The sequence below is a fragment of the Vespa velutina genome, chromosome 6, assembly GCF_912470025.1.
Source record: "Vespa velutina chromosome 6, iVesVel2.1, whole genome shotgun sequence".
Taxonomy (NCBI): Eukaryota; Metazoa; Arthropoda; class Insecta; order Hymenoptera; family Vespidae; genus Vespa; species Vespa velutina.
Genome location: NC_062193.1, coordinates 3,612,299 through 3,628,341, shown reverse-complemented (window position 1 = coordinate 3,628,341; position 16,043 = coordinate 3,612,299). Strand labels below are relative to the sequence as shown.

The following is a 16,043-nucleotide window of genomic DNA, read 5'->3' as shown; positions in this document are numbered from 1 at the left end:
ATTTGATAATGATAGAGACAGTTTACGATGTCTAATTAACCAATTCGTTGATGAACGCTCATGTATCTATCAAATTAAAAAGATTATTTACATGTAATCTAGAAATTGGAGCAAATGACAAACGTGGATTTTTAATAAAAAAAAATATACATATAAACATTTGCAATATTTTGATGATAAATATATTTTCGTAAATAATGTTCGTTTTCTTCGATAATAATGCAACGTTTTCTTTTTTATTTTCATAATAATGATAGTAATAATAATAATATTAATTGTAATGATATGTTATTTATATCATTGTAAGATAAGAGAAACATTATTCTCTGAAATCCAATAACAAGACGATATGTGCATAGCTGCATATAATTTAAATGACGTTAATCCCTGATACTACGGAATACGATCCACAAACATTTAATCCAAATTCAGTATCCCTAATCCTTAATATTTCGTCGACAAATATATAGAAACATTTATATGAATACTTTAGACGAGTTAATCTATTATTATCATTATTTGCATATCTTAAGTTTTAATCGCATGACCATTAGTAACACCATTACTTGATGCATCACTTTTAATATCATCATCAGTAGTGCTATTAGGGACGAAATTTTTAACAGCAGGATGAATATCCTTTCTTTCCTCTAAATCCATCCAAAAACCTTTTTCGGCGGCCAAATTGATTCCTCTTTTGGATAATCGAATAGGATTTTGGGTTTTTGCAGAAGGCTTGAGATTACATCTTGCCAATAAATTAAATATCAAAACTTTCATCTCCAGTAAAGCAAATCTATTACCAATGCACATTCTAGGTCCCAAACCGAAAGGTAAGTAGACGCCGGAATTGTTGATCTCTTTCCCATGTTTCATGAATCTTTCGGGATCGAATTTATACGGATCTTCGAAATATTTCGAATCCAGATGGAATGCACAAACTGGGAACCAAACATTCATGCCTTTTTTTAAGAGAAAGGGTTTGTTTCCAGGTAAACTTGGTGGCAGTTCGAAATTCTCGTTGCACATTCTGTCAAGAAAGATGGCAATCGGATATCTCCGTAGGGACTCGCTTATCACGGCGTCTAAATATTGCATGCTGTTGATAACGTCATAAGTTGGGTTTCCATTGGTCTTTTCGATGACCTCGTCGATCTCTCGCTGAAGTCTCTTTTGTATGTCCGGATTGACACCAATTTCGTGACAAGTAAAGCACATAGCCGTGGAGACGGTGTCGAAGCCACCAAAGAAAAAGATAAACGCTTGAGCTACTATGTCCATCATACTTAATTCTTGTCCGATTTCAGCTTTTTTGTTTCTAGCTTCCATCATCAGTTGTATCATATCCGCTCGTACAATATTGTTTTGATCTCTAGTGTTGATTACCTCCTGGACAATGTTCTCGAAGAAATGACCGATTTTATCGGATATGAGCTTGATGTTGAATAATTTTACAATATTTGGAAAAGATCGAACAAGGAAGAATTTTAGAGATTTAATACCGTCAAAGTTTGTTGCATCTCTTCCGAGAACATAGAATTCGTTCTGTGGATTTTTCATCGAATTCATACTGATGCCAAATGCACATGTAGCTATTACGTCATTGGTATATCTCGTGAAGACGTCCTTCATTTCTATAGTTTTTTTATCCTTTGGCATTTTTGATAGAAAATCTGTAAAATCTGCCCCGCATTCGTTCATTAATTTGAACATACCTTTTAGTTTGCTTAAAGTAAATGCCGGACTCAACATTGTTCTAGTTTCTCTCCATCGGTTGCCTCTTAAGGAAAATAAATTCTTTCCGAAGAGAGGATCCTGTACCTCGTCGACGAAACCTCTGTGATCCGTGAAATTATCGAAACTCTTCACTGCGATCATTTTAATTAACTCAGGATCACGAATAAGTAAAACCGGATTACTCATATCGAAGAAACCAACGTATTTGGCTTTTGGATGCAGATTGTAAGCATTTACAGTTATATCAATCATTGTTTTCTGACGGAAAATTGCTTGTCCCATATTTCCAAATAACGGCCATGGTTCCAAATATGGTAAACCAATTTTTTTGAAGTAGCTCAAGTCTTTGAAGATGTAGTAATAAATGCTGAATAACACTGCCATGAAGGCCAAGATCATTGCCCAGGGCTCCATCATGTGATAGAGAGTAAAATGATTATAAGAGAAAAAATTCGCGATGTTGCACTTACGAGAGTTTGTAGTTTACTGACATTTCCACTCTCTACTCGTTAATATAGCATGTGTCAGCAAGATAAGTCACTGACGTAATCTTTTATCTTTGCATTTGAGAATGTACTAGTTCTATATATTAATTTTGTTCGGCATTTCTTTCTTACATTTTTTTATTATTTTATATTTATTTTATATTATTTTTGTAAAATAATTAGGAGTATTATGTAAAGATATGTTTTCTTTTTAGATTTTTCTATTATCTCATCTTTCATGACGTAAAGAAAGATAAAATGATTAGAAGGAAATCAGGAAATCGATAAACAAAGTGCTTTTTACAAAAAGTTATTAAATACAATTTTTAAATATTTATGATCGAGTAAACGTTATAATAATCGTTTATTAAATTTTTTGAAATATATGATTTTAACCATATGTTAATCTTCCATAAAAGCAATACGCCTCACATACAACTCGTATATGTCTTTCAGAGGAAAATAAATCGTATATCCTTTACTTTTATATCTTATCGCATTTGATAATGATAGAGACAGTTTACGATGCCAAATTAACCAATTCGTTGATGAACGCTCATGTATCTATCAAATTAAAAAGATTATTTATATGTAACCTAAAAAGTTGAGCAAATGACAATCGTGGATTTTTAATAAAAAAGAATATACATCTAAACATCCACAATATTTTGATGATAAATATATTTTCGTAAATAATGATCGTTTTCTTCGATAATAATGCAACGTTTTCTTTTTTATTTTTATAATAATGATAGTAATAATAATAATATCAATTGTAATGATATGTTATTTATATCATTGTAAGATAAGAGAAACATTATTCTCTGAAATCCAATAACAAGACGATATGTGCATAGCTGCATATAATTTAAATGACGTTAATCCCTGATACTACGGAGTACGATCCACAAACATTTAACCCAAATTCAGTATCCCTAATCCTTAATATTTCGTCGACAAATATATAGAAACATTTACACGAATACTTTAGACGAGTTAATCTATTATTATCATTATTTGCATATCTTAAGTTTTAATCGCATGACCATTAGTAACACCATTAATTGATGCATCACTTTTAATATCATCATCAGTAGTGCTATTAGGGACGAAATTTTTAACAGCAGGATGAATATCCTTTCTTTCCTCTAAATCCATCCAAAAACCTTTTTCAGGGGCCAAATTGACTCCTCTCTTAGATAATCGAATAGGATTTTGGGTTTTAGCAGAAGGCTTGAGATTACATCTTGCCAATAAATTAAATATCAAAACTTTCATCTCCAGTAAAACGAATCTATTACCAATGCACATTCTAGGTCCCAAACCGAAAGGTAAGTAGATGCCGGAGTTATTTATCTCTTTTCCATGTTTCATAAATCTTTCGGGATCGAATTTATACGGATCCTCGAAATATTTCGAATCCAGATGGAAAGCAGAAACTGGGAACCAAACATTCATGCCTTTTTTTAAGAGAAAGGGTTTGTTTCCAGGTAAACTTGGTGGCAGTTCGAAATTCTCGTTGCACATTCTGTCAAGAAAGATGGCAATCGGATATCTTCGTAGGGACTCGCTTATCACGGCGTCTAAATATTGCATGTTGTTGATCACGTCATAAGTTAGGTTTCCATTGGTCTTTTCGATGACCTCGTCGATCTCTCGCTGAAGTCTCTTTTGTATATTCGGATTGACACCAATTTCGTGACAAGTAAAGCACATAGCCGTGGAGATTGTGTCGAAGCCCCCAAAGAAAAAAATAAACGCCTGAGCTACTATGTCCATCATACTTAATTCTTGTCCGATTTCAGCTTTTTTGTTTCTAGCTTCCATCATCAGTTGTATCATGTCTGCTCGTACAATACTGTTTTGATCTCTAGTGTTGATAATCTCCTGGACAACGGTCTCGAAGAAATAATCGATCTTACCGGATATGAACTTAATGTTGAATAATTTTACAATATTTGGGAAAGATCGAATAAGGAAGAATTTTAGAGATTTAATACCGTCAAAGTTTGTTGCATCTCTTCCGAGAACATAGAATTCGTTTTGCGGATTTTTCATCGAATTGATACTGATGCCAAATGCACATGCAACTATTACGTCATTGGTATATCTCGTGAAGACGTCCTTCATTTCTATAGTTGTTTTATTCTTTGGCAGTTTTGATAGAAAATCTGTAAAATCTGCCCCGCATTCGTTCATTAATTTGAACATACCTTTTAGTTTGCTTATAGTAAACGCAGGACTCAACATTGTTCTGGTTTCTCTCCATCGGTCGCCTCTTAGAGAAAATAAATTCTTTCCGAAGAATGGATCCTGTAACTCGTCGACGAAACCTCTGTGATCCATGAAATTATCGAAACTCTTTACTGCGATTATTTTGATTAAATTAGGATCACGAATAAGTAAAACCGGATTACTCATATCGAAGAAACCAACGTATTTGGCTTTTGGATGCAAATTGTAAGCATTTATAGTTAAATCAATCATCGTTTTCTGACGGAAAATTGCTTGTCCCATGTTTCCAAATAACGGCCATGGTTCCAAATATGGTAAACCAATTTTTTTGAAATAGCTCAAGTCTTTGAAGATGTAGTAATAAATGCTGAGTAACACTGCCATGAAGGCCAAGATCATTGCCCAGGTCTCCATCATGTGATAGAGAGTAAAATGATTATAAGAGAAAAAATTCGCGATGTTGCACTGTCGATAGTTCGTAGACTACTGAGTCTTGCACTCACTACTTTTTAATATACCATGTGTCAGCAAGATAAGTCACTGACGTAATCTTTTACTTTTACATTTGAGAATGTATAACTAGTTCTATACATTAATTTTATTCGGTATTTCTTTCTTACATTTTTTTATTATCTTATATTTATTTTATATTATTTTCATGAAATAATTATTAGTATTATGTAAAGATATGTTTTCTTTTTAGATTTTTTTATTATTTCATCTTTTATGACGTAAAAAAAGATAAAATGATTGGAAGGAAATCTTGAAATCGATAAACAAAATGCTTTTTATAAAAAATTATTAAATACAATATTTAAATATTTATGATCGAGTAAACGTTATAATAATCCTTTATTAAATTTTTTGAAATATATGATTTTAACCATATGTTAATCTTCCATAAAAGTAATATGCCTTACATACAACTCGTATATGTCTTTCAGAGGAAAATAAATCGTATATCCTTTGCTTCTATATCTTATCGCATTTGATAATGATAGAGACAGTTTACGATGCCAAATTAACCAATTCGTTGATGAACCCTCATGTATCTATCAAATTAAAAAGATTATTTATATGTAACCTAAAAAGTTGAGCAAATGACAATCGTGGATTTTTAATAAAAAAGAATATACATCAAAACATCTGTAATATCTTGATGATAAATATATTTTCGTAAATAATATTCGTTTTTTTCGATAATAATGCAACGTTTTCTTTTTTATTTTTATAATAATGATAGTAATAATAATAATATCAATTGTTATGATACGTTATTTAAATCGTAGTAATATAATAAAAATATTATTCTCTGAAACGATATTTAATCCGATAACAAGACAATATGTGCATAGCTGCATATAATTTAAATGACGTTAATCCCTTATACGATGCACAATCATTTAATCCAAATTCAGTATCCCTAACATTTCGTTGACAAATATATATAAACATTTACATGAATACTTTAGACGAGTTAATCTTAATACTATTATTATCATTATTTTCATATCTTAAGCTTTAATCGCATGACCATTAGTAACACCATTAATCGATGCATCACTTTTAATATCTTCATCAGTAGTGCTATTAGGGACGAAATTTTTAACAGCAGGATGAATATCCTTTCTTTCCTCTAAATCCATCCAAAAACCTTTTTCGGCGGCCAAATTGATTCCTCTTTTGGATAATCGAATAGGATTTTGGGTTTTTGCAGAAGGCTTGAGATTACACCTTGCCAATAAATTATATATCAAAACTTTCATCTCCAGTAAAGCAAATCTATTACCAATGCACATTCTAGGTCCCAAACCGAAAGGTAAGTAGACGCCGGAATTGTTGATCTCTTTCCCATGTTTCATGAATCTTTCGGGATCGAATTTATACGGATCCTCGAAATATTTCGAATCCAGATGGAATGCACAAACTGGGAACCAAACATTCATGCCTTTTTTTAAGAGAAAGGGTTTGTTTCCAGGTAAACTTGGTGGCAGTTCGAAATTCTCGTTGCACATTCTGTCAAGAATAATGGCAATCGGATATCTCCGTAAGGACTCGCTTATCACGGCGTCTAGATATTGCATGCTGTTGATAACGTCATAAGTTGGGTTTCCATTGGTCTTTTCGATGACCTCGTCGATCTCTCGCTGAAGTCTCTTTTGTATGTCCGGATTGACACCAATTTCGTGACAAGTAAAGCACATAGCCGTGGAGACGGTGTCGAAACCACCAAGGAAAAAGATAAAAGCCTGAGCTACTATGTCCATCATACTTAATTCTTGTCCAATTTCAGCTTTCTTGTTTCTAGCTTCCATCATCAGTTGTATCATGTCCGCTCGTACAATATTGTTTTGATCTCTAGTGTTGATTACCTCCTGGACAACGTTCTCGAAGAAATGACCGATCTTACCGGATATGAGCTTAATGTTGAATAATTTTACAATATTTGGGAAAGATCGAATAAGGAAAAATTTTACAGATTTAATGCCGTCAAAGTTTGTTGCGTCTCTTCCGAGAACATAGAATTCGTTTTGCGGATTTTTCATCGAATTCATACTGATGCCAAATGCACATGTAGCTATTACGTCATTGGTATATCTCGTAAAGACGTCCTTCATTTCTATAGTTTTTTTATCCTTTGGCAGTTTTGATAGAAAATCTGTAAAATCTGCCCCGCATTCGTTCATTAATTTGAACATACCTTTTAGTTTGCTTAAAGTAAATGCCGGACTCAACATTGTTCTAGTTTCTCTCCATCGGTTGCCTCTTAAGGAAAATAAATTCTTTCCGAAGAGAGGATCCTGTACCTCGTCGACGAAACCTCTGTGATCCATGAAATTATCGAAACTCTTCACTCCGATCATTTTGATTAATTCAGGATCACGAATAAGTAAAACCGGATTACTCATATCGAAGAAACCAACGTATTTGGCTTTTGGATGCAAATTGTAAGCATTTATAGTTAAATCAATCATCGTTTTCTGACGGAAAATTGCTTGTCCCATGTTTCCAAATAACGGCCATGGTTCCAAATATGGTAAACCAATTTTTTTGAAATAGCTCAAGTCTTTGAAGATGTAGTAATAAATGCTGAGTAACACTGCCATGAAGGCCAAGATCATTGCCCAGGTCTCCATCATGTGATAGAGAGTAAAATGATTATAAGAGAAAAAATTCGCGATGTTGCACTGTCGAGAGTTCGTAGACTACTGAGGCTTGCACTCACTACTCGTTAATATAGCATGTACCAGCAAGATAAGTCACTGACGTAATCTTTTACTTTTATATTTGAAAATGTATAACTAGTTCTATATATTAATTTTATTCGGCATTTCTTTCTTAAATTTTTTAGATTTTTATATTATTTTCGTAAAATAATTATGAATATTATGTAAAGAAATGTTTTCTTTTTAGATTTTCCTATTATTTCATCTTTCGTGACGTAAAGAAAGATAAAATGATTGGAAGGAAATCTTAAAATCGATAAACAAAATTCTTTTTATAAAAAATTATTAAATACAATATTTAAATATTTATGATCGAATAAACGTTATAATAATCTTCTATTAAATGTTTTGAAATATATGATTTTAACCATATATTAATCTTCCATAAAAGTAATATGCCTCACATACAACTCGTATATTTCTTTCAGAGGAAAATAAATCGTACATGCTTTGTTTTTATATCTTATCGCATTTGATAATGATATAGACAGTTTAAGTTGTTAAATTAAACGATTCGTTGATGAACACTCATGCATCTATCAAATTAAAAAGATTATTTACACGTAATCTAGAAAGTTGAGCAAATGACAGACGTGGATTTTTAATAAAAAAGAATATACATCTAAACATCTGCAATATTTTGATGATAAATATATTTTCGTAAATAATGTTCGTTTTTTCGATAATAATGCAACGTTTTCTTTTTTATTTTTATAATAATGATAGTAATAATAATAATATCAGTTGTAATAATATGTTATTTATATCGTAGTAAGATAACAGAATCACTATTCTCTGTAATCCAATAACAAGACGATATGTGCATAGCTGCACATAATTTAAATGACACTAGTCCCAGATACTACGGAATACGATGCACTAATATTTAATCCAAATTCATTATCCCTAACATTTCGTTGACAAGTATATAAACATTTATGTTTATACTTTATACGAGTTAATCTTAATAGTATTATTATCATTATTTTTATATCTTAAGCTTTAATCGCATGATCATTAGTAACATCATTAATCGATGCATCACTTTTAATATCTTCATCAGTAGTGCTATTAGGGACGAAATTTTTAACAGCAGGATGAATATCCTTTCTTTCCTCTAAATCCATCCAAAAACCTTTTCCGGCGGTCAAATTGATTCCTCTCTTGGAAAAACGGAATGGATTTTGAGTTTTGGTAGAAGGCTTAAGATAATACCTTGCCAATAAATTAAATACTAAAACTTTCATCTTCATTAAAGCGAATCTATTAGCAATACACATTCTAGGTCCTAAACCGAAAGATAAGTAGACGCCGGAATTGTTGATCTCTTTCCCATGTTTCATGAATCTTTCGGGATCGAATTTATACGGATCTTCGAAATATTTCGAATCCAGATGGAATGCACAAACTGGGAACCAAACATTCATGCCTTTTTTTAAGAGAAAGGGTTTGTTTCCAGGTAAACTTGGTGGCAGTTCGAAATTCTCGTTGCACAAGAATAATGGCAATCGGATATCTCCATAAGGACTCGCTTATCACGGCGTCTAGATATTGCATGCTGTTGATAACGTCATAAGTTAGGTTTCCATTGGTCTTTTCGATGACCTCGTCGATCTCTTGCTGAAGTCTCTTTTGTATGTTCGTATTGACACCAATTTCGTGACAAGTAATGCACATAGCCGTGGAGACGGTGTCGAAGCCACCAAAGAAAAAGATAAACGCTTGAGCTACTATGTCCATCATACTTAATTCTTGTCCGATTTCAGCTTTTTTGTTTCTAGCTTCCATCATCAGTTGTATCATGTCTGCTCGTACAATATTGTTTTGATCTCTAGTGTTGATAATCTCCTGGACAACGGTCTCGAAGAAATGATCGATCTTACCGGATATGAACTTAATGTTGAATAATTTTACAATATTTGGGAAAGATCGAATAAGGAAGAATTTTAGAGATTTAATACCGTCAAAGTTTGTTGCATCTCTTCCGAGAACATAGAATTCGTTTTGCGGATTTTTCATCGAATTGATACTGATGCCTAATGCACATGCAACTATTACGTTATTGGTATATCTCGTGAAGACGTCCTTCATTTCTATAGTTGTTTTATCCTTTGGCAGTTTTGATAGAAAATCTATAAAATCTGCCCCGCATTCGTTCATTAATTTGAACATACCTTTTAGTTTGCTTAAAGTAAATGCCGGACTCAACATTATTCTAGTTTCTCTCCATCGGTTGCCTCTTAAGGAAAATAAATTCTTTACGAAGAGAGGATCCTATACCTCGTCGACGAAACCTCTGTGATCCGTGAAATTATCGAAACTCATCACTGCGATCATTTTGATTAATTCAGGGTCGCGAATCATCGAAATTGGCTTAGTCATATCGAAGAAATCAATGTATTTTATTTCCGGATGTAGATTGTAAATATCGATGGTTATATCAATCATCTTTTTTGACGGAAAATTACAGGCCCCATATTGCCTATTATTGGTCATAGTTTCAAATACGATAAACCAACTGTTTTGAAATAGCTCAGATCCTTCAAGGCGTAATAATAAATGCTGAATATCACTGTTATGAAAGCCGAGATCATGGCCAAGGCCTCCATCTTATGATCGATTAAGAAAGAAATCGTGAGAGAAAGACGAATGATAGGGAAGATAAACTGGCGAATGATCATCAATCACTGATGTTTCTTGCAACGAACTTTCATTAATATACCATACTAGTATGGAATTACGTCATTTGTATAATTATAAATTTCTATTTAAAAATACGTAACATATACATACAAATCTTATTCGACATTTCTTTCTCAAATTTTTTATACTTTTATATATCGAATTATTTGATTATTCTCCGATGTCAGTTAAAAAATCTTTTGGTGTTTTGTATTATCCGTAAGAATACATTTTATTTATAGAAATTTTCTTTGTCATTTAATTCGGATGATAAAATTACTTTTTGGAAAAAGTTTATCAAATTTATCAAATATGATCTTTGAATATTAACGACAATTGCTATCATTGTTTTTTCTTATAAAAATTAAAAAATATATCACGTAAATTATTTATTAGTAGTAAATTAATCATGCGTAATATACATATGTATTCTTTGGCTTACGTACGATTGATATTATTTGCTTTATCAAAAATAAATTAAATTTATATTACATTGATATCTTATCACATTTGATAATGGAAGAAATATTTAGATAAGTAACCAAGTAGTTGGTTGATGTTCGTCTATCTATCGTATTGAAGAATATAAATGATGTTAAAGAAAGAAAAAGTTTAATCGACCGATGAAAAGGAATAAATAAAACTTATATATATATATATATATATATATATATATTTCTTTAATTTTGATTATAACCTTTTATTTTATTTAATTTGTTTATGAGCTTTTTACGACGTTTATGCTTCTCCTTTTGTATTATGCATTGAAACTGACTCTTAAGCTTGTTAATTGCCTACCACTTCGGTTCCCTCTCGTTCACCCACACTCAATTTCCTTTTGCTCACAATTGCACTTAATTCGTTCAATTGACATGAAATAGATATATGAAATACATATATATATATATATATGTATATGTGTCTATATACTTATGTTTTAATTCTTCTTCTCAAAAATAGCGCAGCATCTCCTTTCACTTTTTCAAGATAATAATAATAATAATAATAATAATAATAAAAATAATAATAATAATAATAATAATAATAACAATAATGATAAGAATAAAAAATATGTGGGTGTGTGTATATATATATATATGTATGTATGGATATATTACTTATATCGTATTAAGGTAACGGATACACATGTATTATTTTCTAAAACGATATGCAATTCGTTTACAATACGCTCTATGTGTAGTTGCGAGTAATTCAAAACCTTTACGAAATATGATTACGCGTAATAGAGTACGACACGTAACAAGTAATCGAAAATCTGTATAACGTTTTATACTCTACCGTTCTGTGGAATTCTATACTCTCTCTCTCTCTCTCTCTCTCTCTCTCTCTCTCTCTCTCTCTCTCTTTCGATTTTTTCTTTTTAAATACGATTACGCATTGAAATTTCTTCAAAAGTGATTACTTCTAGAACGAGGGATTCTTTAATTAAAAAATAATGTTAAAAAAAAAAAAAATAAAAGAAAAAGCAAACTTCATTTCGAATCTCGCATAGTTCTTAGGAACCGCAAAAAATAACGTCGGAAAATTTGTCTGTGCAAGGAAAAAGAGAAAGAAAGGAGAAAGAAAAGAAAAGAAAAAGAAAAAGGAAAAGAAAAGGCAAATAAATAAAATTCTTTTTCGTTTCTTCGCACAAACTCGTAAATCGCAGTTGAGACACTCGTTTGTCGATACACCGCGATACCTGTTGCTTCCGTTTGCACGGCTTTCGAAGAAATCTCGCGAGAGAGATTTTCTGTCAGTTTGTGCATTAAAAAAACATGAAGATGTTCTCTATCGTTTTTCCAAATCCGACCAAATTAAAAACAAAAGTTAAAATAAAAGAGTATAATAATAATAATAATAATAATAATAATAATAATAATAATAATAATAATAATAAAAAGTAAGAAAAAGTAAAATACAAAAATGAAAAAAAAAAAAGAAGTGAAAGTATTACATAAGTATTTAAAACGATGAATTGCGCCGAAGTTGATTGTACATCTGATAAGAAAGATCGTGCCAATTATTGTTATCTCCGATTGATATCTTTTTTAAGAAAGTTGAAGAAGAAAATAATATTTATATATTTATATATATATATATATATATATATATATATATATATATATATTATTCTTCTTTATCTCCTCAAAAATCTTAATTACACTTTTACAATAATAGTATTTATTTCTTTATTTATTTATTAGTTATTACTTTCTTTCTTTTCTTTCTTTCTTTTTTTTTTCTTATTCTTCTTTTAACTTTCTAAGAAAAATAAAAAAGAAATAAATGAAAAAGATAATGAAGATAAATCTTAACGATATTAATATTGGAATTTTACTTTTGTTTACACGTTTAGTTTACACGTACTATCATTTATTTGCGAATTTAAAGCAAAAAGAAGGAGAGGTAGAGAGAAAGAGAGAGAAAGAGATAGACAGATAGAGAGAAAGAGATAGACAGACAGATAAAGAGAAACAGAGGAAAATAGAAAGACAGACAGACAGACAACAGAGGGAGAGAGAGAGAGAGAGAGAGAGAGAGAGAGAGGAAGAGAGAGAGAGAGAGAGGAAGAGAAATAGAAGAAGGTAAAGGAGTGGGAGTTATAGGGTTGGGATATCGAATAGACCAGCATGACACCGCGGGTTATTTGGCTTTCTCTCTTAAGCACAGTGATACGTAAGTACTTACATCGTCTCGAATCCAGGATATTGCAAACGATGGGGGATCAACACACGGAAACAAAGCCGGGCACTTAGCGGCAAATTAGCGATGGCCGGGAGCGCCACTGTCGGTCTGCATTACACCGACATCTACCTCCTTTTATTGGTCCTTCGCCCCCTCAGCCGCCTTTTGGCCTCATCCTTTCGGTCCTTCGAGCTAGCTTTAACTCCTTGCAACATGGCTCTTTAACTCAGCTTCCATCCTGCGGATAATGTGCGTATCGATTTATTCACTCATTCAAAAAAAAAAAAAGCAAAAAAAGGAAAAGAAAGAAAGAAAAAAATCTTGTCTCACACCCTCTCTCTCTCTCTCTCTCTCTCTTATTCGTCCTCCATATAAACTCTTATTTCTTTTTCTTATTAAATTCTTTCTACGTATTGTTTTTCTTTTGTACGTCTTTTAAATGTTTCGTTTGCTTTCTTTTTCTTTCAATTCACATCCTGCATTCTTTCATGATCAATCGACGTGCGACGAGTTCAATCGGATATTTCTTTTTTTCTTTTGCTTCTTTTTTCTTTTTTCATTGCAAAAATTGACTCGCTCGAAAAAGAATGTAATTTTTTTGTTTGGCGGATAATTCACAGGAAGAGGAAATAAGTGAAAGAAAGAAAGAAAAAAAAGAAAAGAAAAACAAGAAAGAAAGAAAAAATTTCCTCAAGTTATATATATATATATATATATATATATATGTATGTACTTATATACAGTATAACGTTGTTGCTTTTCAACGTCCTGCTGACGCGATACCGAGACGCCATTTTGGATTTTCAAGTCCGTACATGTGTGAACGATTTCCACGGAAGGAGTTTCTCAGGCGGAAGGAAAGAGGAACGATATATAGGATATAGTGAAAAAGAGTGTGTGTGTGTGTGTAAGAGAGAGAGAGAGAGAAAGAGAGAGAGCCAGCGTAAGAAAGTTCATTGTCAATACTTATTGAGAATTTGCCAATACCTTGGAATTCAATTTGACTGGCGAACCGTAAACGCCATTTAATATTACACGAGCTTGGCTCAACCTATCGACGATAAACATTCATGTATATCTATACATATATATATATATATGTGTGTGTGTGTGTGTATATATACATACATACACACACACACACACACACACACATATATATATATATATACAGCCAAAAGTTTTGAAAGGAAATTTAAAAATTTCTTTCTCTTCTTATGCTCAGGTAATCAGGGATTTGTAGTTTTATAATTTAACAAAAAAAAAAACGAAATAAAAAAAAATCAGTCCGAAACGTCACAAGAGAGAGAGAGAGAGAGAGAGAGAGAGAGAGAGAGAGAGAGTAATAGTAGTAGTAGTAGTAGTAGTAGTAGTAGGATAATAAGATTTTTAAAAATATCTTAAGAACTTTTATTACACTCCTTGTGTAATATCTATATGTGTCGTAAGAGTCATTGATTCATCGTTTTTTTTTAAAGTCGCGAAATAAAACCGACGTATTTTTATCGTCCAACGTTTCATTACAGATCGATAGATAGATAGATAGATAGATAGATAGATAGATAGATAGCTATCTATCGTTCCATTAAGATGATTCCAGGATCGTTCTACCTAAGTGAATAAATAAATCCGACGAGTAGATGGGTAGAATAAGGGGTAGAGAAAGTAGGAGAGTAAAGTGTAATACGACGATGAAAGAAACGATGATGACGACGACGACAACAACAACAACAACAACAAAACAACAACAACAATACTATATCACCATTACAAAAACGGATTTCTTTCTTTATTTATTCGTCGTGTTGCATCGTTCTGTTTCTACGTACCAAAGGAGAAAGGAGATGAGATTAGCGAAAAATATACAAAGTGAGACGTATAGAGATAGTGATAAAGAGAGAAAGAGAGAGAGAGAGAGAGAGAGAGAGAAAATAAATAAAGAAGAACCACCTTGAAAAGGAGAAAATAATAATAATAATAATAATAATAATAATAATAATAATAATAATAATAATAATAATAATAATAATAATAATAATAATAATAATAATAATAATAATAATAATAATAATAATAATAATAATAATAATAATAATAAAAGAGAGTGAGAGTGAGAGAGAAAGAGAGAGAGAAAGAGAAGAAAAAAAATAAAGAAGAAGAAGATGAAACGAACGCAAAGGGAGACGAAAAGAATGCTCGATACGCTTAAGCCGTTATTATGCCGCATTTCCCGGAGGGATATTTCTTTTTGACTCGACTAATGTCTGCCGCCGCATAGAAACGTTCTTCTGGAGTAGAAAAAGAAAGAAAGAGAGAGAGAGAGAGAGAGAGAGAAAAAAGAGGGAAAAAAGAAAAAAGAAAGTGGAGATGGGGGTGGTGGAAAATACAGGCAATGTCATCTTTCTCGTTTCACTCTGTACATAATATCTCTCTCCATTTCTCTCTCTCTCTCTCTCTTTCTCTCTCTCTCTCTCTCTCTCTCTCTCTCTCTCATGTTCGTTATGATACAGGACCAATCGAAAAATATTGTCTCTCTCTCTCTCTCTTTTTTATTTTCAATTATCGACGGATCAAACAGCTTACGAAGAGAGAATAGGTGGGGTAGCTTTATTGTCACGAAATCGAAGAACTCTACTTAAAACGTTAGGTCTCACGAGTATAAATCGAAAGTGTAAGGGAGGTATAAAGTCTAGTAGAAGGGTGAGAGCTCCTCTTTTTCCTTTATTCGAGTTTTCTTTCTTTCTTTTACTATCACTCCATCCCCACATTTCTCCATAATCAACCTCAAACCTATACTCTCCTACCAGAGATGGTTAACATAACGTCGTCTTATCATTCCGACTGGATATTCAAAGACGTTTCAATAACTCTTCGATTCTCAAGAGATCGTCGATCAAGGAAAAAAGGGGTGAAGGATGAATTTCTTTCCTCTTTCTTTTTTCCTTCCTTTCTTACTTTCTCTGTTACTTAGTTACTCATTTACTTATTT

General features: G+C 32.0%; 3 protein-coding genes and 1 long non-coding RNA gene across 4 annotated transcripts in view; all 4 read right to left on the bottom strand.

The window, feature by feature from the left end:
- Positions 1-105: 105 nt before the first annotated feature.
- LOC124950066 (cytochrome P450 9e2-like) lies at positions 106-2,897 on the bottom strand. The gene has a single exon (XM_047496222.1). The coding sequence runs from the start codon at positions 2,152-2,154 to the stop codon at positions 529-531; it is 1,626 nt and encodes a 541-aa protein (XP_047352178.1). The 5' UTR covers positions 2,155-2,897; the 3' UTR covers positions 106-528.
- A 126-nt stretch (positions 2,898-3,023) lies between these two features.
- Positions 3,024-5,192, bottom strand: LOC124950067 (cytochrome P450 9e2-like). Its single transcript, XM_047496223.1, has one exon. The coding sequence runs from the start codon at positions 4,872-4,874 to the stop codon at positions 3,249-3,251; it is 1,626 nt and encodes a 541-aa protein (XP_047352179.1). The 5' UTR covers positions 4,875-5,192; the 3' UTR covers positions 3,024-3,248.
- Positions 5,193-5,604: 412 nt separating this feature from the next.
- Positions 5,605-10,195, bottom strand: LOC124949816. Its single transcript, XM_047495540.1, is given in 3 exon segments — positions 5,605-7,663; positions 8,695-9,193; positions 9,195-10,195. Coding segments are annotated over 3 exon segments (3,177 nt in total). The 5' UTR covers positions 10,181-10,195; the 3' UTR covers positions 5,605-5,971.
- A 2,757-nt stretch (positions 10,196-12,952) lies between these two features.
- Positions 12,953-16,043, bottom strand: part of LOC124950068 — a 101,589-nt gene continuing 98,498 nt past the window's right edge. The window contains exon 4 of the long non-coding RNA XR_007101250.1: positions 12,953-13,292. This is a non-coding gene — a long non-coding RNA (uncharacterized LOC124950068). The remainder of the gene's footprint in view (positions 13,293-16,043) is intronic.